The 22314-nt window shown below is 49.1% G+C and overlaps 1 protein-coding gene across 2 annotated transcripts in view; it reads left to right on the top strand.

Annotated features, from left to right (window-relative positions):
• The window catches only part of RNF220 (ring finger protein 220), a 239133-nt gene that overhangs the window by 180995 nt on the left and 35824 nt on the right, over positions 1-22314 (top strand). For both annotated transcript variants that reach the window (XM_066269389.1, XM_066269388.1), the window contains exon 2: positions 21544-21676. In XM_066269389.1, the coding sequence (XP_066125486.1) occupies positions 21544-21676 (133 nt within the window). The remainder of the gene's footprint in view (positions 1-21543; positions 21677-22314) is intronic.

The following is a 22314-nucleotide window of genomic DNA, read 5'->3' as shown; positions in this document are numbered from 1 at the left end:
TCCCATCATGCCCAGTCAGTCCATGCTCCTGATACGATTATTCTGGCCAGATGTTTTTAGTGTAGTAGGCAGAACGCAGCACTGGACTACAGGAGCTAAAAGTTTCGCTTTTAAGCTTACAAGAGACAACTTGAGACTAGACAAGTACTTTTACCTTTCCCTGAGGTACTAAATATCCTAAGATATTAATAACAATAGCAATAATAACAACCACTTGACATAATGGGCTTAGATGTGCGAGGCACTATTTAAACGACTTTATGCATAACCCTGTGAAGGAAGTTTTATTATTCCCATGTTACAGATGAGAAAATTGAGGCACAAAGAAGTTAAGTAACTTTTCCAAGATATTCAAAAGGATCCTTTTATTTAAATGGTTGATGAGAACGTGATTTCTAAAAGTGTAGAGATCTTTTGTAAAGGTTGAAGTGCTTTAAATATGCAGAAGTATACTGCTCACAAAAACTAAAGGATACTTTATTGCTTCATATTCATTTTGAAATATCCCCTAATTTTTGTGGGCAGAATATTTTCCTAAATAGAGAAGAACTTTTTCTTTTTTTTACTTTATTGGTTTTAGAGAAAGAGGAAGGCAGAGAGAGAGAGAGAGAGACAGGAACATCAGTCTGTTCCTGTATGTACCCTGATCTGGGATCGAACCGACAACCTCTGTGCTTCAAGACAACCAAGCTGTCTGGCCAGGGCTAAAAAGGGTATTATTAAGGGGAAGTGAGTGCTTTTTTAAAGGTGGACATGTTTAGCATGTACAGGAGTATTTTTTATTACACGATGCTGCACAGAATGAGAGATGATTCTTCTCTGATTGGACCCATCTCCTCGACTGCAGAGTTGGTGAGTGGATCACAGTAGGTAGCCCACCAGGGCAAGGGCAAATTGTTCCTATTTATAATAGCATTCCTACTTAAAAATCACAAAACGTCAGCCTTGGAAGGGATAAATTCTTATACCCCAGCTCATGTAACCCATCAATCCTGCAAGAATCGACTTCTGTAGTGCCCAGGAGGGCCAGACAGTGGACAGGGCTGGGAAAGAGGAGGGCCCCTCCGAGAAACCTTGATTTAAAGCCCTGGAGGGTGCTTTGCCTGTGCTCACCTTCACCCACACCCTGCCACACACACATGCATGCACACACATCACGCACATTCTCCTTTTCCCTGCACTCAGGGCTGACCTCATGCACATGCTTCCTTTCCACCTGCCCCACATCCCAGGAAATGGAGCCCTTAGGACGGAGGAGAACATGGAACAAAGTTAAAACACCCATTCCCCATCCCTGATAGAAAGGGACTTTCCAAGAAAAGTGGGGGAATACTCACAAATTGCCACATTGCTTTTCCCCCTGTCTGGGGCAAATGCCTGAGCTCCATTGCTGAGGCCAGGATGAACTCAGTGAGGCATATGTCCCAGACCCTCCTGCCCACTGTTCTGGCTCAGGCTGGCATGGAGAAGAAAGTATGTCCAAGGATCAGGAAGATTATCAGAGAGGCAAAGGAGCTTTCAGTCTTGGGACAGAACTGAAGCAAGGGAGAGCCCCAGTGTTGGACTTAAGGGGACAGAAGAATTGGGCTGAGGTTGGCATCGGGATATAGCTCTGAAGGCGGGAACTGAGGTTATGCTGGGGAATTAGGATTCGATTCAAGTTTAGATTGAAGTTCAGGGTTTTAGCTAGGAGGTAGGGCAGGGTTGGCTCAGAGGACTGGGATTAGTTTTGCTTCAGAGCTTCCCTAGAAACTGCCTGCTTTGTGCTGGTCATGCTGAGCCCGTCTCCAAAAAAGCGGGTCCCTTACAGTTACCAGAGGCCTCTGCTCTGGGAGCTTTATTGAGGAAACGGGGGTGAGGGTGAAAATCAGCTTTGGAAGAGTAGAGTCAGTGTCCCCCTCTAGGAAGCCACCTAGGTTAGCACCCTGCTCCTCCAAGGGTGTCTCCACAGACCAGCAGCATCAGCTTCCCCTGGGAGCTCCATAAAAATGCAAAATCAGGGGACCTGCTCCAGAGCTACCCAATCAAACTCTACATTTTGACACGAAGCCCTAAGTGTTCCTTGCATACATTTAAAGTTTGAAAAGTACTGGGGAAGTTTTCTTGGCTGGAAGCCTGAGGCAGATGGGACAGGGGAAGGGGGCGGGGCAGGGGAGGCCAAGGGTCACCCTGCACCTGAGCCTGCTCCAGGGCCTCCTGCCTGACACCCCCTCCCAGTGCTGGAGCTACAGCGACACCTATTGACCATGGGCACCTAGGCCACTCCGTCCAGGACATCTGGGCCCTATGGTCCCACCTGCCTGGCCTCCACCCTGAAGCTGGCTTTCCTGAGTTCTGGGGCATCTGCCTTACCCACTAGGCTGGAGCAGATGTAGGATGGGCGGACCTCAGGGTGGGGCAGGGCTGCGTGTAGATTGGGACTCTGAGGCCCCAGTGTGAGGAAGGCAGGAGAAGTAAGCAGGTGTCCTCTCAGGCACACAGCGTTTAGGTCACACTCCTAGCCCTGCTGTTCTCTCCATTCTCAGCAACACACAGCAGTTTTCTGCTCTCTTCACATAAGCCCTCAGCCAGCATGGACAGGGTGCGCCTTCCCCTCCCAACCAGCATCCAGCCAATGGCCCACGAGCAGGTAGGATTTGAACCTTTGGCTAAACAACTTTTTCTGGGAGCAAACTTTTAGGAACTACGATGATTGAAAAGCATTTCAGGGAAGGGGAGCAGTTGGGATATTTCTGGTCTAGGGTGGTGGCTACTGGAAACTCCCATGACAGAATTCTAAGTCAAAAGGGGAGACTGAGGCCAAAGGACAGAAAAGTAAGAGGATAGGTAAGGAAGCCAATCCCCTCCAAGGCAGGGCTCAGCTGATCACCCCAGGGACCAGCCCAGGGCCACCAGGGAGGAGAAAGGAGCCTCCCTCTGGCAGCTGTAACCCCCTCTCCAATCATTCCCAGATCCCAGTTACTGCTGGACCCCCGCTCTAGTCTGCTCTCAGCTATGAGAAGGGTTTGCTTGAGAACTAAATGATTGTGATTGCTATTAGTGGTGATTAGTTAAAACATCAGAGTCTAAACAGTCAATTGGTTCTAATAATTAATACTATGGCTCAGCTGTGATTGAGAGAGAGTGAGAGAGAGAGAGGTAAGGGAGATGGAAGAAGAAAGACAAGGAGACAGGGTTGGCAAAGAGCCCTGGCTCTGCAGCTACCACTCCATGGCCCACGTGCCAGATGTGTCTCACTCCTACTTCTGTGTGCTCACAAGACATTTTAATAAATTACAACACTGAGTTATCATAGCCACCGTCCTAGTCTCCGTTTTCTAGGTAAGGAAAATGAGGCACAGGGTGGTAAAAGCTAGCAGATGCTCAGGACAACTTGGTGAATGAATGGATACATAGATGAAGGAAGTTTCCAAAACTGAAATTCAAACCTAGGTTACCCTGACTCCAAAACTGTGGGGTGTGAAAGGGATATGGAGGGGAGAATTTACAAAGACAAAGAAAAAAGAGAGAACACATCCCACTCTCCTCCTTCCTGCCATCTCTCTCCTTATGTACACTCCCTCTCTACATGCTCCATTCTCTGTCACATAGCACCCCCCCCCTCATCACACATAGACACACCCTCCTCTCTCTCCCCCCTCCCTTGTCTCTCACACAGAGAAACCTCCGTCACGGACCCCTTGTCCCCCCCCACCTTCACACACTCTTCACTCACACTATGTCTACCAGAACACCCACTCTCACGCACCCTCGTTCACACAGCAACTCGAGCAGTTCCCTCCCACCTGCCTTCCCCCTCTTCCGCTCACAGGCACTGACCTCTCTGTCTCTCATACAGGCCTCTCTCTCACACTCACACATTCACATACCTCTCTCAATCACGCTTCCTCATTTCTCTTTCGCACACGTCTTTCTCCTCCCATGCTTACTCGTACCTCTTCCCCTCACCTACACACCTCCTCTTCCAGGGCCCTCTTCTTTCTTCTTCCGCATTGTATCTCCAGCCCGTAGGACCTCACTTTGGCCCACAGTGAGCATCCAAGGGTGTTTGCGAAATGAGATAAACATGCCCACACCTCTCTACCGCTTCACACATGCACACATACACACACACCCTGCACTTCCTCCCCTTCACATTCCACCCCACACCACACACACATCTCTCTCATACACACAGGCGGCGTACACTTTGGGCCTTCTAGAGCTAGCTTCCTCGTACTCCCCTGCTTTCTTGCCCCTGCAGGAGTCAGGCTCCAGCTGGGCTCTCTCTGGCTAGGCTTGCTCATCTTTGAACTGTCCCCAGATCTGGAAGGGCCACAGGGATTTCCCTGCTTGGGGATAGTGCTTTGGCTCCAGCCTAGACTCCTAGAGTAGGCTCAGCCATTCCCCGCCCCCTCCCCAGGTCACACGCAGAGGCAGAGCGGCCAGCAAGCAGAATGGCTGTGTGTGTATTGCTATTAATCACCCCTCCTGGTCCGCTAACGAGGCTAATGCGGTAAGTGACAATAGCCCATCTTGGTTCCTGATTTAGGGGCTCAGGACGGAAGCTGGGCTCCTGGGAGCGAAGACGTGAATTCTCCACGACACTAAACCTTCAAATAAATCTCCTCCAGTCAGAGAAGCCCAGGGCACTAAATCCCATGCGCCGGTAATTGAAACCCTTAGAGCTTTCTTGGGTAGGGAAATTGCTGAGAGAGAAAGAGAGAGAGAGAAAGAGAGAAAAAGAGCAGCCCAGGGGTCCCTGGGTGGGGTAGTGGGGCAGCATGGAGACTTGCAGAGGGCTCTGTGAGGCAGGCAGCTGCTCAGGACCCCCAGTGAACACGTGGGTGTCCTGGCTAATATTCGTCAGTGTGTCTAGGCATGGGGTTTTACTGTCAGGTTGTGTTCATGTGGTGGTCACTGCCCACCCTCTTCTCACCAAGTCTGTGAACATTTGAGATTTTTCTAGAACAGCAGTTGTAGAGCCTCTGTTTTTTCAGAGCCTCTACCTTTTGAAGTCCTTGGGGTCTCTGTCTCTCACTGACTATGAAGCCAGATTTCATTTAAGCAAAAGGAATTTTCGACATTACCTCAATTGAGTTCCTCCCCCTACTCCCACTTCTCTCACCACCATACCTGTGCCAATCATCTTTCACTCTCTTCTTGGACATTCTCCTGCAGTCCTTTCAGGACCTGCTCCCATTAACTTGGCCACCAAATTATTCAACAGTCACCACTACCCACTCGGTACCAGACCCTGTGTCAGGTCTTGAGTGTACCAGGATGAATCAGATAATCTTTCTGCCTTCAAGGAGCTCAGAGTCCACAAAGGCAGACAGCTGGAGAAACAATTAATTGCAGCCCTGGCCAGTTTGCTCAGTGGTAAGAGTGTCAGCTCGGCGTGTGAAGTCCCAGGTTCGATTTCCGGTCAGGGCACACAGGAGAAGCAACCATCTGCTTCTCCACCCCTCGCACTACCCTTTCTCTATCCCTCTCTCTCTTCCTTTCCCATAGCCATGGCTCAATTGGTTATAGCGCATAGGCCCCAGGCTCTGAGGATGGCTCCATGAGGCTCCGGCTCAGGGGCTAAAAATAGCTTGGTTACAAGCATGGCTCTAGACAGGCAGAGCATCAGCCCCAGACAGAGGTTGCATGCGGAGTCTGTCTCTCTATCTCCCCTCCTCTCACCTGGAAAAGAAAAAAATTAATTGCAATATTACATGATATGTGCAATAATGGAGATATAGACATATAAGAAACATAGCATGGAAAAGAGAGTAATTAAATGTCAGGGAAGGCTAAAAATGAAGTATTGTGTGGTATGGTCTTAGGAATTACAAACCAGCCATGGGAAGATGGATGTTGTGGCCATTACTGGCCATGAGAATACTTAGTGAAGAGATAGGTCTTGTCCACTCACAGACCACAGTGTTGCTGGAGGGGATGTGAATTGCAGAGGGGCTTGTATGATCAGGAGTTCAGAATTTATGCTGTGAGCCTTTGGAGCTGAGAAAGGTCCTGCGGGGCCAAATGATAGGATCCAGTTCGTGTTTCAGGAAAATCTTTCTAGCCGTGGAGATTGAAATGGATCAGAGGGGAGAGAGATCAGTTAGGAGATGTAATAATAAGGACTAGAGATGATGATGCCTGAACTAGGGCATGGAGAAAAAATGTTGGTTCTGAGGATACTTAGGAGGTGAAAACGTACGAAGTTGATTTATTGGATATAGGGGCCTGAGTAAAGACTGAGTCCAGACTGCCATTGGGGAGGTCTAGGGATGGTGGTGCCATTCACTGAAATAGAAAAGCAGGAAGAGGGCAAGTCTGGAGATAGGTAAGTCCCGTTTCAGGCAAGTTTAACTAGAAGATCCTGTGGGACATCCAAGTGGAGAGTCTGGTACACAGTGACGCAGATGGGTCAGGACTGGAGGTGCGAATTGAGGAAATTAGGGAAATACCAGTGTAGCAATCACACATAGAATGTGCAGGGAGAGCAGTGGATGACTACAAGGATAATAGCTAACTCAGGTTAGTTGAGTGGCTCAGAGCATGGGCTACGGTATTACACTGTGTTAAAAGTCTAGCACCACCACTCACCGGGTTACCATGGGCAAGTTACAGAACTTTTGCATGCCTCTGTTTCCTCAATTATAAAATATGGATTAAATAGTACAACCCTTGGCACAGAGCAACCTTTGGTCAACGTTACCACTTCCTCTCCTCCTCATCTATTCAATGCCTACTTATCCATTACATCTCAGCCTATGTCCCATCCTCAGGGAATCCTTTCTGGATTCTGCTGAGCAGGACAAATCTCCATCTTTTAGGATCCCATAACACTGTTCACCTCCTTTTGGTACAACTGCAATTTTACAATTTTTATTTAATTATTTTATTGCCTCACTACTTTGTAAGCTCCATAAAGAAGTAGATTTCACCATAGCCTTAGATCTTGGTGTAGAGCAGGGGTCCCCAAACTACGACCTGTGGGCCGCATGCGGCCCCCTGAGGCCATTTATCCGGCCCGCCACACTTCCAGAAGGGGCACCTCTTTCATTGGTGGTCAGTGAGAGGAGCATAGTTCCCATTGAAATACTGATCAGTTTGTTGATTTAAATTTACTTGTTCTTTATTTTAAATATTGTATTTGTTCCCGTTTTGCTTTTTTACTTTAAAATAAGATATGTGCAGTGTGCATAGGGATTTGTTCGTAGTTTTTTTTTTATAGTCTGGCCCTCCAACAGTCTGAGGGACAGTGAACTGGCCCCCAGTGTAAAACGTTTGGGGACCCCTGGCATAGTGCCTAGTACATGGAAGACAATAAATATTTATTGAATTAGAAAATAAATGAAAATAGCTGAAGTAGCCATTATATTTAGCAAACGATGACCATCAGGGATCTGACTGAGAGCAGTCTGAGACTATAGAGTAGTGGGGATGACAATCACATTGCAATGAGTTAAGAAATGTTTAGGCCTGACCTGTGGTGGCGCAGTGGATAAAGCGTCGACCTGGAAATGCTGAGGTCGCCGGTTCGAAACCCTGGGCTTGCCTGGTCAAGGCACATATGGGAGTTAATGTTTCCAGCTCCTCCCCCCTTCTCTCTCTCTCTGTCTCTCTCTCCTCTCTCTCCCTCTCTGTCTCTCTCTCTCCTCTCTAAAAAATGAATAAATAAATTTAAAAAAATACCTTAAAAAAAAAAAGAAATGTTTAGAAGATAAAGGAGTGTGGACTTTTTTGGTGCATCTTGGGTGAAAAGGGAAGGATAAGGAAAGGGCAGTAGCTACAGGTGACTCTGGCGTGTATATACAGATAGAGCGAAGCATGGGGAGGGAAAGGGGGGACGCAGGAGAGATGGGGGATCACAACAGCTTTCCCAAGGAACGAAGGCAGGAATGGGGTCCTAAATCCAGCAGAAGGGATTAAGCTGAAACAGGAAAGCATGAGTACCTCTTCCACTGAAATCAGAAGAAAAAGGGAGAAGAAGAATGTGGATCTGGAAGTTAAGGAGTTCATGCCTAAGAACTTCAAATTTCTGTGCAGTGGGAAGCAAGTCTACCTAGTAAGAGAGAAAGAGAGACAGAAGATGAGGAGGGGACTCAAGATAGTAAAATATTATTGGATTGTCTCTGTGGGAAAGGGAGACAGCTGACCGAGGGCATGTAAAAGGATTGCTTAGTAGTGCTGAGATTGGGCGCTATGAATTTTTATTGGCACACATCTTCATGGTTTTGTGATTTTCTCCAGCTGCATTTAGCTGCCTATGTGTCTGAGACAAAAAGAATAGTTGGATTGTGAAAAAGGCAAAGGAAGTAATGAGGTTGAGTATGTTGGCAAGAGAGTCTTGAATGCACCCTAGGGTCCAGGCTAGAATCCACGAGTAAGTGATGTGTTGGGAGATGGGAGAATGGAGTGAGGAGCAAGACTGATGGGTACAGACCATAAGAGAGCTTGGGGGTGAGGGAGCTCTATCACAGAGCAATCTAGGTTGTTGACTGGGTCCCCCGGGCAGAAGTGGAGGACAGGGGGAAAATAACAGGAGCTGAGGAGGTCAGGGCAGTGATGGGGTTAGGGGTAGACAGGTGAGTGTCAAAGTCTTCAGTGAATGTAGATAATGAGGGATAATAGTGATGGGGATACAGGGTGGTACTTGACCTCAGAGCCCACAGGGTGGAGAAGCAATGGCCCGGAGGCAGCAGTGAGCACTAAGGAAGACACTGACCCCACGTGGCTCCTGGCCTGAGGAACCTGGAGCTGGGAGAATAAGCAACCTGCACTGGAGAGCTCTACAGGGCATGGTGTCTCCAGGGCATATGCAGGTTTGTGGGAAAGCTAAGAGAGTAAGTAGAGAGTATAGGGACCTAGGATGGAGAGGAGTTTATTGGCATTGAACTCCATCCCACAGGGCATGATGGGAAGATGGTAAAGAGACGCCAGTGGAGCACCCCTCTGCCCCCATCCTTCCCCAGCATCTCTCCTAGGCTGTATACATCTCTACCCCACCACCCTCAACTTCACATCTCTGCTCTTGCACCATCCACTCCCACGCGCCATGTTCCCCATCTCATCAACACATCCCTCCCTCCTCTTGGAACCCTCCTTCCAGGTTTTCCCCTCCCGGGACCCTCCTCCTGCCCTGCCCCACCCCAGCCGGCCTGAGTGAGCAGGAACCCCTGCACCTTCATTTCTCAGGTCACTGCTTGGCTAATGGGCTATTAATTTGCTCAATCGTCCCCTGTGAGGCAAACTCAATTTCTGCCAGCCAGTCGTCCCTCCCTGTCGACAGCGTGATTGATTGGAGGAACAGCTGTCACCGCCCGGCTGCCTGCTCCCTGCCTCCTTCCCTTCTAGTCCCTCCACCCCTCCTCCGGGGCCGCCGCCCTGCGCCCAGAGAGGCAGCGCACCCCTGCCACCTGCCCAAGGATCTGTCGCCAGCAATGAAAAATGACAGAAATATTTAAGGACAAATAAGGTTTCCCAACGCAATTGAAAATGATTACAGGCAGCTACAGATGGGGCCAATCTGATGTGCAGCAGCAAATCAAATCGAATTTCCTTATCGGCGTATTATTTTAGGCGTTATCTGGCACGTTGATGCAGTTATCAATTCAATTTCAGCCGCTGGTCCGCTGTTTACTGTCTCGCCTTTGCTGGAAAAGGTAAACATGCTCAGCCCAGCAAATTAATTTCTGGCTGAAGCCAGAGGCTGCAAGGAACTGCTCTGCAGGACCCACGACCCCCACGTTGGCCCTGGGCCCCAGTGGGCCAGGCTGGCCGGGCCTCGGGCAGGCTAGAGCATGCCCAGGGAGCAGAAGCCCCACGAGCAGCCTGGCCCTGCCTGGCCCCAGCCACACGCAGGATTCAGGGCTCCTAGGAGGCTGAGGTGACCGCTGTTGGCTCCGCGGCTGCTGCCAGGGAGAGGTGAAGGTCTCCCATTAATTCCCAGCTAAAAATGACAAATTCATCTTGGACGACAATTAAATGAAGTCAGTAATTGATGCTAATTGATCTCCAGATGCAAGGGCTCCCCTCAGCCTTAGCAGCACGTGGCTGTCTTGCTCACTCTGCCCACCCCAGCCACTCTCTTTCTCAACTTCTCTCGGTGGCTCCTCTCCTGGTCCTGGCTCACTCCCCAGGGCTCTGGGGCTGTTGACTCCCCAGGTCTATTGGAGACAGCTGGCCTGGGCTGGGCTAGCAGGCAGTGCCTGAGGCGGAGCAGCTGGCCCACTGCCATCCATCCCTGCAGGCACTTGTAATCAGTGCCCCAGGTTCCACCTACTAGCTTAAAAAGCAGGTAACACTTCCCTCCTTAGCGGTTCACGATTTATTGCCCACAGCTGCGGAGGTTCCCACTTCATTTTTATAAGCCCATAGTCAGAGCCAGCAGGGAGTAAAGCACACTTGGATTTACTTTACTTTAAACAGTACAGTCCCAGCATTTTGGCTCCATGGCAAGGAAGGCATAGTGGACAGTGAAGTGTGTGGGCAAGCTGGCAAGAGGATGCAGGTATACTCAGTCTGTGTTTGCATATATGCAGAGGTGCTCAGGTGTATTTACCTAGATGTGAAAAAATACCCACAGTTGTCTGAGCACCTGTGTACATCTGTGCCCCCACATGCACATATATCGGCTTTTGAGAGGACATGTGTGCCTGTCCATCTGTGGATATTTTCCTGAATTGGGCCATTTTCTGCAGTTTGTAAAGCCTACTCCAAGAGAACTCTGGGAGGCCCCAACTGCTCCACCCACCTCTGGCCTGGCCCAACGTAGGGTGCTGTCTGGAAGTTATTAGCTGAGGGAGGAAGGGAACTGAATTGTAGCTCCAGAGGAGAAGAGAGGCTACAGTTGTGTTTGGGACAGCCAAGGTCAACGATGTGAAATAACTTTGACCCCTGAAGCCCCACTAGCCTCTAAACAGGTTGGTTGGTACACCTGGTCGGAGCAGAAGCTCATGGAGCCAAGGGTTCAGGTTCCATGCCCCAAACTCAGTGAGCTTGATGGTGCCTTGGCCCAGAGCACTCGGCTCAAGCTCAAGTCTGAACCTGAACCTCTCCACACAGGCTCACCTCCACCTGCCTGTCTTGCAGATGTCGCCACTGGCCAACCAGGAGCCCTGTCCAACTCAGTCTAGGCCCCCTCTGTTGCTAGAGATGGTAAATAGCATCCATCACAGTAGGGTCAGGGCACCAGCCATGTTCTTGTTTCACAAGGACCTGGATCTAGCAAAGTCATGTGGAGTGGGCAGTGCCAATCTGGCCTTCTGCTGGCAGAGTAGAGGGAGAATGGAAGATGGCAAAGGCATGAACCTGTCACCCCTGTGTATTATATCTGAGTATATATGTCACATGTAAGAAATCTAGTGCTGTGCAAGGGGGTCTGCCCATATTTTAGGGAAGGAAGAGGAGCTAGTGAAGAAAAGCATATAGTATACAGTAAGATAGATGACCAGATCAGGGTCAGGGTCAGGGAAAGGAATCAGAACCCCACAACCTCTTCCAGCTAACATCTGCATCTTTTGGGTATTTAGCAAGGTCAGTAATCATTATTCATTAATTCAAGGAATATTTATTGATTTCTATTTTTACTACTACAGTACCATTCTCTTACTTTGGGCAGTGCCTTCTGCTAGATTCTGAGGCTGCAGCAGTCAACAACTGACTTCTGCTCTCGAGACACGTGTGGTCTAAAGAAGGTGACAGACACATTATGGGCAATTATAACACTGTGTGACTAGAGATAGCACAAGCAGCACAAAGAAGGCACCTAGTGCAGCCTGGGGAAGTCAGGGAAAGCTCCCTACAAGAAGGAATTCTGAGGACTAAAGGATGAGTCAGTTAGCCAGCTTGTGCAAATGATCCCTGCCATATCACTTTTGGTTGCTTGGCAAGCCCAAAGCAGAGACAAATAGGCATATTTGGTTCCAAATGACTCTGGAACTGCTAAAAATGTAAACTCTACCCCTTGAGCACCAGCCACTGCCATGGGGTCTGGGCAGGAGGGTGCACAGCTGTTTTTAGGACATCTTGGGCACTGGCAGATAAGTATGGCCACAGCTAAATACACATCTCTCCTCTGCCCACCCCACCCCCACCTCCTCGACCAGGGATGCCTATTAATCCTGACAAATGATGACTTACGAACATGTAATGCAAACTGATTCATCATACATTCAAATCCGCCGCCCCGCCCCAGCGGGAGGCCCCAGCCAGACAAGTGTATTACACGGATAATGTATTTGACGTATTAATAAAACCAGCCGCATTGCTCTGGCGCAGGGACTGGGGAATGCCAATATACGATGACAGATCACATATTGATGAAATCCAGATGTTTGGAATCATAGTCTTGGGGCCTTGTTCATATTGACTGGAGGTAAAAAATGCCGTCTGTCAGCATGTTAACTCTTCCTGTCCTGCACTCAGCAGAGGTGCCAAACATGGTTTTCTGGAGAGAAGAGAAGGAGGAAGGGGATGAGAGGGGTGAGGGGATGAGTACTTAGGTGGTTTGGATGAATGAAGAACAGATGCAGTGGAGGGTAGCTGCACTGTGGATAAGATGGGTAGATGGGACACTTCTCACATCTTATGTTCTTGACCTCTCAGCAGCATGGGATCCTATCTATAACATTCCCCCCGTTTCCTTGAAATTCTTCCCCTCTTGGATTCAATGACATCACGCTTGTTTTCATCCTCCTCTTGGCTGTTCCTTTTTAGTCTTTGATGACTTCAACTTCTTCTACCTGTTGGAGTTACTTAGGGTTTTGTTCCAGCCTCTTCTTACTATACTCTCTCTCCACAAGTGATCTCATCTATTCTTTTTTTTTTTTTTTTTTTCATTTTTCCGAAGCTGGAAACAGGGAGGCAGTCAGACAGACTCCCGCATAAGCCCAACCGGGATCCACCCGATATGACCACCAGGGAGTGATGCTTTGCCCCTCTGGGGCGTCGCTCTGTTGCGTCCAGAGCCATTTTAGCGCCTGAGGCAGAGGCCACAAAGCCATCCCCAGCACCCGGGTCATCTTTGCTCCAATGGAGCCTCGCTGTGGGAGGGGAAGAGAGAGGCAGAGAGGAAGGAGAGGGGGAGGGGTGGAGAAGCAAATGGGCGCCTCTCCTGTGTGCCCTGGCCAGGAATCGAACCCGGGACTCCTGCACGCCAGGCTGACGCTCTACCACTGAGCAAACTGGCCAGGGCTGATCTCATCTATTCTTAATATTATTCTTTTATTCATTCATTTAATAAATATTTACTATATGCCAGCCAATGTTCTAGTCACAGAGGATGCAGTAGTGAACTTCAGTTCTTACCTATATGTCAATGTCTCCAGTTCTATAATTCCAGCTCTGGTTTGCCTATAGTGCCTACTCAGCATTTTCACATGGATGTCTTAACATGTCTTAGTTCCTCAAACTAAGTGTATCCAAAAGTGAACTCATTTTCTTCCTTACCAACCCTGCTGCTTGTCCCCCTATTCCACAAGTCAGGAAATAGTCTACAATCTAGCAGTTACACAAGCCAGAAATCTTGCAGTCATCCTTGACTCCTTTTGGTCTTTTACTTCCCTGTCCAATCCATCTACTTCTGTTATCTCCATCACCGTTGTCATTGGGCTGGGACAAGTCACCATTATGCCTCACCTGAGTTAGTGAGATAACCCTACTAAATAGCCTTCCTACATTTGCAGTTAGAATGATCTTTTCTAAAATGTAAGTCGGATATGTCATTGCCCTGCATAAAATTCTTCAGTTGGCTTCTCACTTGTACATTTAAAAAAAAAAAAGAGTCATTAATGTAATTTTAAATTCCTCTGGGATCTGGCCTCTCTATCATAGTATCTCAACACTCTGCCCCTCCCTCCTTCTGCTCCAGCCACACTGAACTCTATTCAGTTCTTTATTTAGGCTGTCTCCCCTCTGGACCTTTAAGCATGTTCTTTTTTGTCTAGAACACCACTTCTTCACAATCATCACCTGACTGGTTCCCACATATCCCTCCAGCCTTTGCTTAAATATTACTTCCTTCACTTCCCACACCAGATGGCATACTCCTAAGTTCCATGTATTTCCCTTTTTCTAAGATGACTCTGGGGATGTTTGTTTAATATCTCTATCCATAATTAAGTCCTAAACTTCCTGAGGGCAGACAGTCTGTCTGTCTTGTTTGTTATCACATGGCATCCATACTAGCAGACCCATCGTCAGTATATCCAACTGACGTTTGTTGACTATTACTAAATCATCACCTAGGTGAGTGGATGTGTAGGTTGGTAGCCGGGTGTTGTGCCATGGTTGAGAGCACTAGTGTTGGATTGAAAGCTCTTCTCTGAACCTTCTAGCTCTGTCACTTCATTGTTCTGAGCTCCATTTTCCTCATCAGTGTGAAAAAGATGATAATACTTAACTCCACCAAACTATTGTAAGGATTATATGAGATAAAATGTGTGTGGCACTAAATCTACAACCTAACATATAATAACATTCAATAAATAGTTGTTGTTATTATTATTACGGACAAATGGATGGATGGACAGACATATTGACATACAAACCAATAAACAGATATGGAGGTTTGGATGGATAAGAGAAAGGAACTCCATGGAGGCCAAAAGGGCCAGGGTACTTTCTGAGTGATATACAACCTTGATCACAGCAGGGAAGAAGGCCAGATACAAGGCAGAGCCAGTTCAGTATCAGGATGGGGTAGATATAGGCACAAATAACAAACTGTGCTAGTATCCTACTAAGGATAATAATGACTCATCACTTGCACATAGCCTTGGTTTAATTGGATACTCACAAAAGTCCTGGGAGTTAGTAATTATTGTCCCTATATCACACAAGAAAAAAACGAAAGCTCAGAAGTGTTAAGTGATTGCTCAAGATCTCACAGCTAGTAAGAGGTAACTCCACTGAATGTTGCTTCTGTGTCTTGGTCACTAGGATATGGAAGCCCTTCTGTTGGGGGTGTGGGGAAAGGAAGAGCACATGTATACACAAGCAAATACATGCACAGACACATGTATGTACTCTTAACACTTCCAGCCTCAGTTGCCACCTGTCATTAGAGTTAACCCTCACCCTCATTTTAACCTTCCTCCTTCTTAAGTCAGACACCAAGCAGTCAAGCCCCGCTTGTAGGGTCTGTGGAGAAAAAGATCATGGAGCTGGGATTTGCTGTTTGAACAGAGAGGCAAGAATGAATGGAACCACAGGCAACAGAACTGGGACAAAACCAAACAGGCCAAGCCAGAGAGACCATCACATGGTAGGGTGTTGCTGGGCCAGACAGGGTTTAGAGACCTATGAAGGGAGAGCTTTCCCTTTGAATGAGACCCACATCCTCCACTGTCCACTCCTGTACCAGACCTCACAATGGAAGATGGCCCAGAATATGCCAGCCTTAGAGCTGCCTGCTCCCAATGGTCGGCAATTCCCAACAGAGGGGGGCAGCAGAGGGCTGATCTGGGACCCCAGGTACTAGAGGCCTTGTTCCAAGGCTTGAGGACTGGCCCAGGCAAGGAAAAGGCTACTTGGCTAGACCTCTCCTTTCTCCTCAGTGTGCCTGTATCCCCTCACATGAGCCCATAGTCAGTCACTTCCTGCTGAAGCCTCCTGTTTTCTGGTTGGAAAGGTATTCTGGCAGCTCAGAAAAGGAAATAGACCTTCTGGAGGCCACACAGCTAGGAGCCTCCAAGCAGGGCCTGATCTCAGCCCTGACTCTGCATTCACCTCTCGGCTCTTTGAGCTTGAGTTGCCCAACCCAAGGTGGAGGACAGGGTCATGGTCCCCTCTGCTCCTCGCTCTCTTCTTGCTCCGGGGGATACCTGCAGCAGGCAGAAAAGTGGAGGTGGCAGGTGGTGTGGAAACTGGGGTGGAGGGAGGGAGGTGCAGTAATGAATGTGGACGGGAGGCGGAATGAGCGATCCATCTTTGCATGGGAGGGGAGGGGGCTGCGGGCGTTCCCCCTACACACTCACACACTCAATCAGGCGCTGTCAGACCTCCGGCCGCCTGGCATTTTGGTGAAGAATCTCTCAGCTAAAAATTGTTGTCAGTCCCATTTCCTCGTTATCAGTGCAAGGGCTGAGGCAGCGCCCGGGGATTAGCAAGAGCGTCGAGCGCCCGCACCCGCCATCCGCTGCCAATAACACTGGACCTCCCTCCTCACTTCCCCCATTCATCATCTTTAGCACTGACAGCCGGTCCCTGTCCCTGTCCTCATCCCCTCGTGCTTCCCATGTCTCCCTACCGTGCTGCTCAGACCAACTCCTGACCTCCCTGGGGAGCTAGGCTTCCCAAACAGGGACAAGATTCAACCCAGGCCCAATGGCTTAGACCCACCTGTGGCCAAGGTGTGGCCAGCTATGCAGTGGGAGGTCACAGGCAGGAGTGGAGGATGCTCAAGGAGAAGATGCTTTCTGACAGCCTGCCCCTTGTGGGCTCGGTCTGCCTACCTGTGACTGGCAGCAGTGTTGGAGAAAGGATTCCTGCATCCAGTGTGCAGCTAGGCTAAGGATTTCTGGAGGCCTCTCCAGCTTAGGATGGACTCCCAGATCCTGGGACCTGTAGAAGGGAAGAGCCAGAGGATGCCTCCTCCCGGGCCTAGGAAGAATAGGGGGTAGCGGACTTCATTCCTACCCCCACAACACCACAGCCCCCTCCTCTTGGCCATCCCCAGCGGTTTTATGGCCCATTTTATGGCCACTGTAATGGCCCAGGTCAAAAGCTTCAGGGAGCTGTATTCTGGGAATTATGCAAACGAGGAGCAGGCCCAGGGCCAGAGTATGGATTTTGTCATTAAACCTGGGCAGGCCATGTCGTTAGTGCAGTAAAACCCACGTCATGACCATAGGTCTCAATATAAAATTATAGGGAACACAGCGGGGGAGGGGAAGTAGGCGGCCATGGCCATGCTGACACCTGCCACTCTAACCCCGAAAGAAACAGGGTTGGGATGGAGAACACAGTCTGCAGTGTTCCCTGCCAAAGCTATTCCTGAAGCTGGGAGCCAGGACGAGGGCCCATTGTCCCGGAAGGGAAGCTGAGGCTAAGCTTCAGTCTCAAAAAGTAGATATCTGGGGCAGCAAAACATATGCACTAAGAACAGGTGTACAAGAAAGCTGAAGCCCAGTGCCAGGCTTGGAGGGAGGAATCTGGGCTCTAGGAGCCCTAAGAGCCAGAGTTGGCATTCCAGGCTAAAAGGGACTTAAACTCTTATATTTCCTCCTCAGCTTGGACCCCATGTCTTAGGTCCTCCTCTTTCTCCTTTCTTACCATTTCCCCCCTTAAGTCCCAGGCCTTACCTCAGTGATGTTTCAACAGCCTTGTCAGCTCTCCCTTATTCACCCTTCCCCGGGCCCTGCCAGCCCTCCCCGGGCGCCTTGCTGCCCTGACCCAAGCACCTGTTTATACCTCCCTCAGCCCTGGCCAGGGCTGCACTCACTGGGGTCACTGACTTTCCCTTCCAGCTTTCCTACTAGTTTGTGATCTCCTGAACCAAAGATGTGTTTTATTTATCTCTGAATTCCAGTCTTTCCTAGAATAATGACCTGAAGTAGAATAATTGTTTAATAAATATTCAATAAATGTATCAATAAATGAGGCAATGAGCTCAAGAGCTAAGTACAGGGGTCCCTGTCCAGTTCCGGGCCTCAGTTTTCCCATCTGTGAAATAAATGGCCTAGAGACCACATAGGGCCTCACTTATCTCTGAAATTCTCTGGCTAAGTGAAGATAGAGGCAGAGCTAAGACTGAAGCCCTCATCTCCCCACTCCCAGACCAAGGCTACATCTACTTCCTTCACTCAGAGCTGCCTGCCAGCTGTCCCCTGAGCATCTGAGGCACAGACACCAAGGCACACGATCAGAACAGCCCCTTTCCCTCCTCAGAGACCTAGCCACACATGCTAGAGCCTTACCTACCCCACTCTGACACAAACAAAGCCTCCACAGGTGACATCCCAGCTCTGCGAAGGTCGTCTGGCCTCTAGGACAATCTGCTTTTTGGTCCTTCTCACCTCCCTTCCTTCCTCCTCTCCTCGCCCTTGCTTCATCATTGAGCAGCTAATCTATGCAGGGTCTGTTTTCAATTGTCTGTAGATATAAAGATGAATAAGAAGTGGTACCTGCCCACAAGAAACTCACAACACATTCATTCATTCATTCATTCACTCCCATTCTCTGCCTAGAACTCTTCTATACTCAAGACAGTGACCCTGCGCTCAAGCTGGTGAGCCCACACTCAAGCCGGCGACCTTTGGGTTTTGAACCTGGGTCTTCTGCGTTTCAGTCCAACGCTCTATCCACTGAGCCATTGCCTGGTCAGGTGCCTAGAACTCTTCTAAGTCACAATTTAAATTTCATTTCTTGCCCTGGCTGGATGGCCTAGTTGGTTGGAGCATCATCCTGATATGCAGAGGTTGCCAGTTCAATCCCTGCCAGGGCACATACAGAAACAGATTGATGTTTCTCTCTCCCTCTTCCTCTCTTTAAACTCAATAAACAAATTTTTTAAAATTAATGCATCCTCATTTTTATTTTATTTATTTATTTATTTATTTTTACAGAGACAGAGTCAGACAGACAGACAGGAACGAACAGAGATGAAAAGCATCAATCATTAGTTTTTCGTTGCGACACCTTAGTTGTTCATTGACTGCTCTCTTATATGTGCCTTGACCGTGGGGCTACAGCAGACCAAGTAACCCCTTGCTCGAGCCAGAGACCTTGGGTCCAAGCTGGTGAGCTTCGCTCAAACCAGATGAGCCCGCGCTCAAGCTGGCAACCTCGGGGTCTCGAACCTGGGTCCTCTGCACCCCAGTCTGATGCTCTATCCACTGTGCCACCGCCTGGTCAGGCTTAAAAATTTTTATTTCTCTGGTTAGGCCTTCTTTTTCCCACTCCTCAAGATACATACTGAGAATGAATTACTTCTTCCTTTGAGCTATCAGATGACTCTGTCTGCACATCTAGGAGAGCCATGGTCATCCTTAGTCTGTGTCAAAGGGAGGTGGGCTCTTGTGCTTAGCTTGAACTGGGAGCTCCCTCAGGCATAGGGTTGCTAAATTTAACAAATAAAATATAAGGCATCCCAGTAAATTTGAATTTTAGAAAAACAATGGGTCCTGGCCGGTTGGCTGAGTGGTAGAATGTCAGACTAGCATGTAGAAGTTCCAGGTTCAATTCCCAGTCAGAGCACACAGAAGTGACCATCTGCTTCTCCACCCCTCCCCTTTTCTCTCTCTCTCTCTCTCTCTCCCTCTCTCTCTCTCTCTCTCTCTTTCTCTCTCACTCTCTCACAGCCATGGCTCGATTGGTTCAAGCAAGTTAGCCCCAGGCGCCAAGGATGGCTCCATGGCCTCACTTCAGGCACTAAAACAGCTCATTTGCTGAGCAATGGGGCAATGGCCCCATATGGGCAGAGCATCGCCCAGTAGGGGGCTTGCCAGGTAGCGCCCATTCGGGGCATATGTGGGAGTCTATCTCTCCTGTCTCTCTGCCTCCCCTCCTTTCACTTAATAATACAACAAAATTTAAAAACAATGAATAACTTAGTCTAAATATGTCTCATGCAGCATTTGAGACATACTTATAATAAAAATTATTCATTATCTGAAATTCAAATTTAACTGGACATCATATATATATGGTGTGAGAGAGAAAGAGACAGACAGACAGACAAGGAGAGAGATGAGAAGTATCAACTCATAGTTGCAGAACCTTAGTTGTTCACTGATTGCTTTCTCATATGTGCCTTAACGAGGGGCTCCAGCCAAGCCAGTGACCCCTTACTTAAGCCAGCGACCTTGGGTTCAAGGCAGCAACCTTGGGCTTTAAGCCAGCAACCTTTGGACTCAAACCAGCAACCATGAGGTCATGACTATGACCCCACACTCAAGCCAAAGACCCCACGCTCAAGCTGGTAAGCCCGCACTCAAGCCAGTGACCTCAGGGTTTCAAACCTAGGTCCTCAGCATCCCAGGCCAACACTTAATCTACTATGTTACACCACCTGGTCAGGCCAGGCTGGGCATCTTATATTTTTAATCTGGCAACCCTGCTCAAACAACCATCTTGATCATCACTGGCAGGACCTTTATCTCTCTGAAAACTTATTTTGACCTTCTCCAGACACCAGTGGGCAGAAGAAGCAGGGAGAAAGTCCTGGCTTAAGCTAAAGAAGTCTTTTCTACAGTCCAAGTTCACATCGATAGGCAGGGATGTTTTTAGATGAATAGGGCTCCTCACCCCTGTGCCTATAAGCAGACGCCAGGAGAGCATTGGGTGGGGAAGGTGGCAAAGAAGGGGGTTTAAGGACCCCAAGGGGGTGTACTAGGCAACCTTCAGTCTCCTTCCCAGCATGGTGTACTCTGGTTACCATCAGGGACAGAGAGGGAACAGAGTTTAGGCTCCCAGCCAGCACTCAAGCCAGGGTAGCCAGCACTGTCCCCACGTGCTCTTGTGCTTTGGGAGCACACAATTTGAAGGCCATTTTGGAGGGGTAGAGCCCAGAATCTGTGAGACTAACAGAGGCCAATGAGGTTATCCAAGTGAAAGGTGGCACAGCCTGAATAGGGGGAATACAAATCCCAGGAATACTGAAGATGAGAAGGGGCAGGGCTTTGTGATTAAATAAACATGGGGGCTGAGGCAGATGTGACTGATTTGGGTGACTAGATGAACACAAGTGTCATAAACTGGGATGGGCACTGCTGGGGAGTGGGGGAGCAGTTCTGGGAGGGGTGAAGATGCTGAAAAACTCATTTTTGGATTGTTGAGTTTCAGATTCTCCTGGGACATCCAGTCATTGGTGTCCAAAAGGCCTCTGGAGATAGGGGTCTGGAGAACACGGGAGGGATTGGGGTGGAGATACAGATTCTGGAGTGAACAGGGCGCAGGTGGGAATTAGCACCATAAGAAGGAACAAAATCGTCCAGCATGCAGAACAAGGGAAGAAGAGGCTGTGGAAAGAAAGGACCCTGGGGAAAATGAGGGACTAGGACAGAGAGCTACTCTGAAAGATGCCATTCACCTGGGTCCTTCTTCAGTTTTTTCACTCCACTGTGAGGGCCTCCAGGGCAGGGACTAGATGTGATAATAGTCTGTGTCCCCCCCAGCTCAGAGTAGATAGCAGCAGGCAGTGTTTGTTGAATGATTGCAGGAGTGGATTCCTTTCTCCCTCTCTTCCTCTTTCTCCAGATTTGAGGAGTGTGGAAGCAGTGAGGGGAAGAGGGCAGTGGATACTCTGGGTGATGGTATGATTAAACCGAGACCTTCACTAACCTGTGTGAAATGAAGTGATCAAGGTTTGATTGCTTAGAGTATTGATTGCATCCCGATAGATTTCTGAGAGGGGCAGCTGACTGAGGAGGTGCCGTTCATGGCCACAGCCTCTGGAGCTGCACAGAGGGTGATGCTCCTGGGCTCTGAGACCCTCAGGCTCACCTTTCTCTAAGCCAAGAAGCCCTGGGAGGCATCAGCAGGCTTGGGTCAGAGGATGAGGACACTGGGTTTCCCTCCACAGCCCAGCCCAGCTTATATTTCTGTCTGTTCTTCTTCCCTCACCAGGTAAGAAAAAGGCAGCAACACTGTTTGACAGCCAGGCCCCTATTTGCCCCATCTGCCAGGTCCTGCTGAGGCCCAGCGAGCTGCAGGAGCATATGGAGCAAGAACTGGAACAGCTGGCCCAACTGCCCACCAGGTAAGCCACCGAAGAGGGAACCTGCCTGCCAGAGGATTCCGCTCAGGGTTCTAGCTTCCAGGTCCCAGGAACAGCCGCCCAGGCCACACCCCAGCCTCGGGGAGAAGACAGGGCCCTGCTACTCTTCCCCTCAGCTCTTCCAGTCCTCAGATCCTGTAGCTGACTAGTGCGGTGTTCCTCTCCTTGCTCTGTTTTTTGGAGATGGGAGGAGAGTGACCCCTCTTCAGGCCTCAGTCTCAAAAGGGCACAAGAGAAGCTAGAAAGGGATAAGCCACAGCCTCAGGGCAGGGTACCAGCAGCAGGCACTGGGCCTGGTAACCCCAGCAGAAGTGCAGCCTGGTACTGTCATCCAGGGGAGTAGACACTCCCTTCTATCTGAACCTCCAGGTCTGAAAGGTGACAGTCTTGAGAATGTGTTCAGGAATGCTCCCCACTGCTTCACCCTACCTCCCCTGTCCCTGCCTGCAGAACTGGGAGGAGCCTCTGGGGCCGCCTCGTGGAAGAGCCAGGTTATCCAGTAAAGCAGAGAAGGGGTGCAAAAAATTACCCCAAATCTTAGTGGTTTAAAGCAGTGGTCCCCAACCTTTTTCGGACCACGGACCAGTTTAATGTCAGAAATTATTCTCACGGACCAGCCC

This window comes from Saccopteryx bilineata, chromosome 3 (genome assembly GCF_036850765.1).
Source record: "Saccopteryx bilineata isolate mSacBil1 chromosome 3, mSacBil1_pri_phased_curated, whole genome shotgun sequence".
Lineage (NCBI taxonomy): Eukaryota > Metazoa > Chordata > Mammalia > Chiroptera > Emballonuridae > Saccopteryx > Saccopteryx bilineata.
This window is presented reverse-complemented; position numbering and strand designations above follow the sequence as displayed.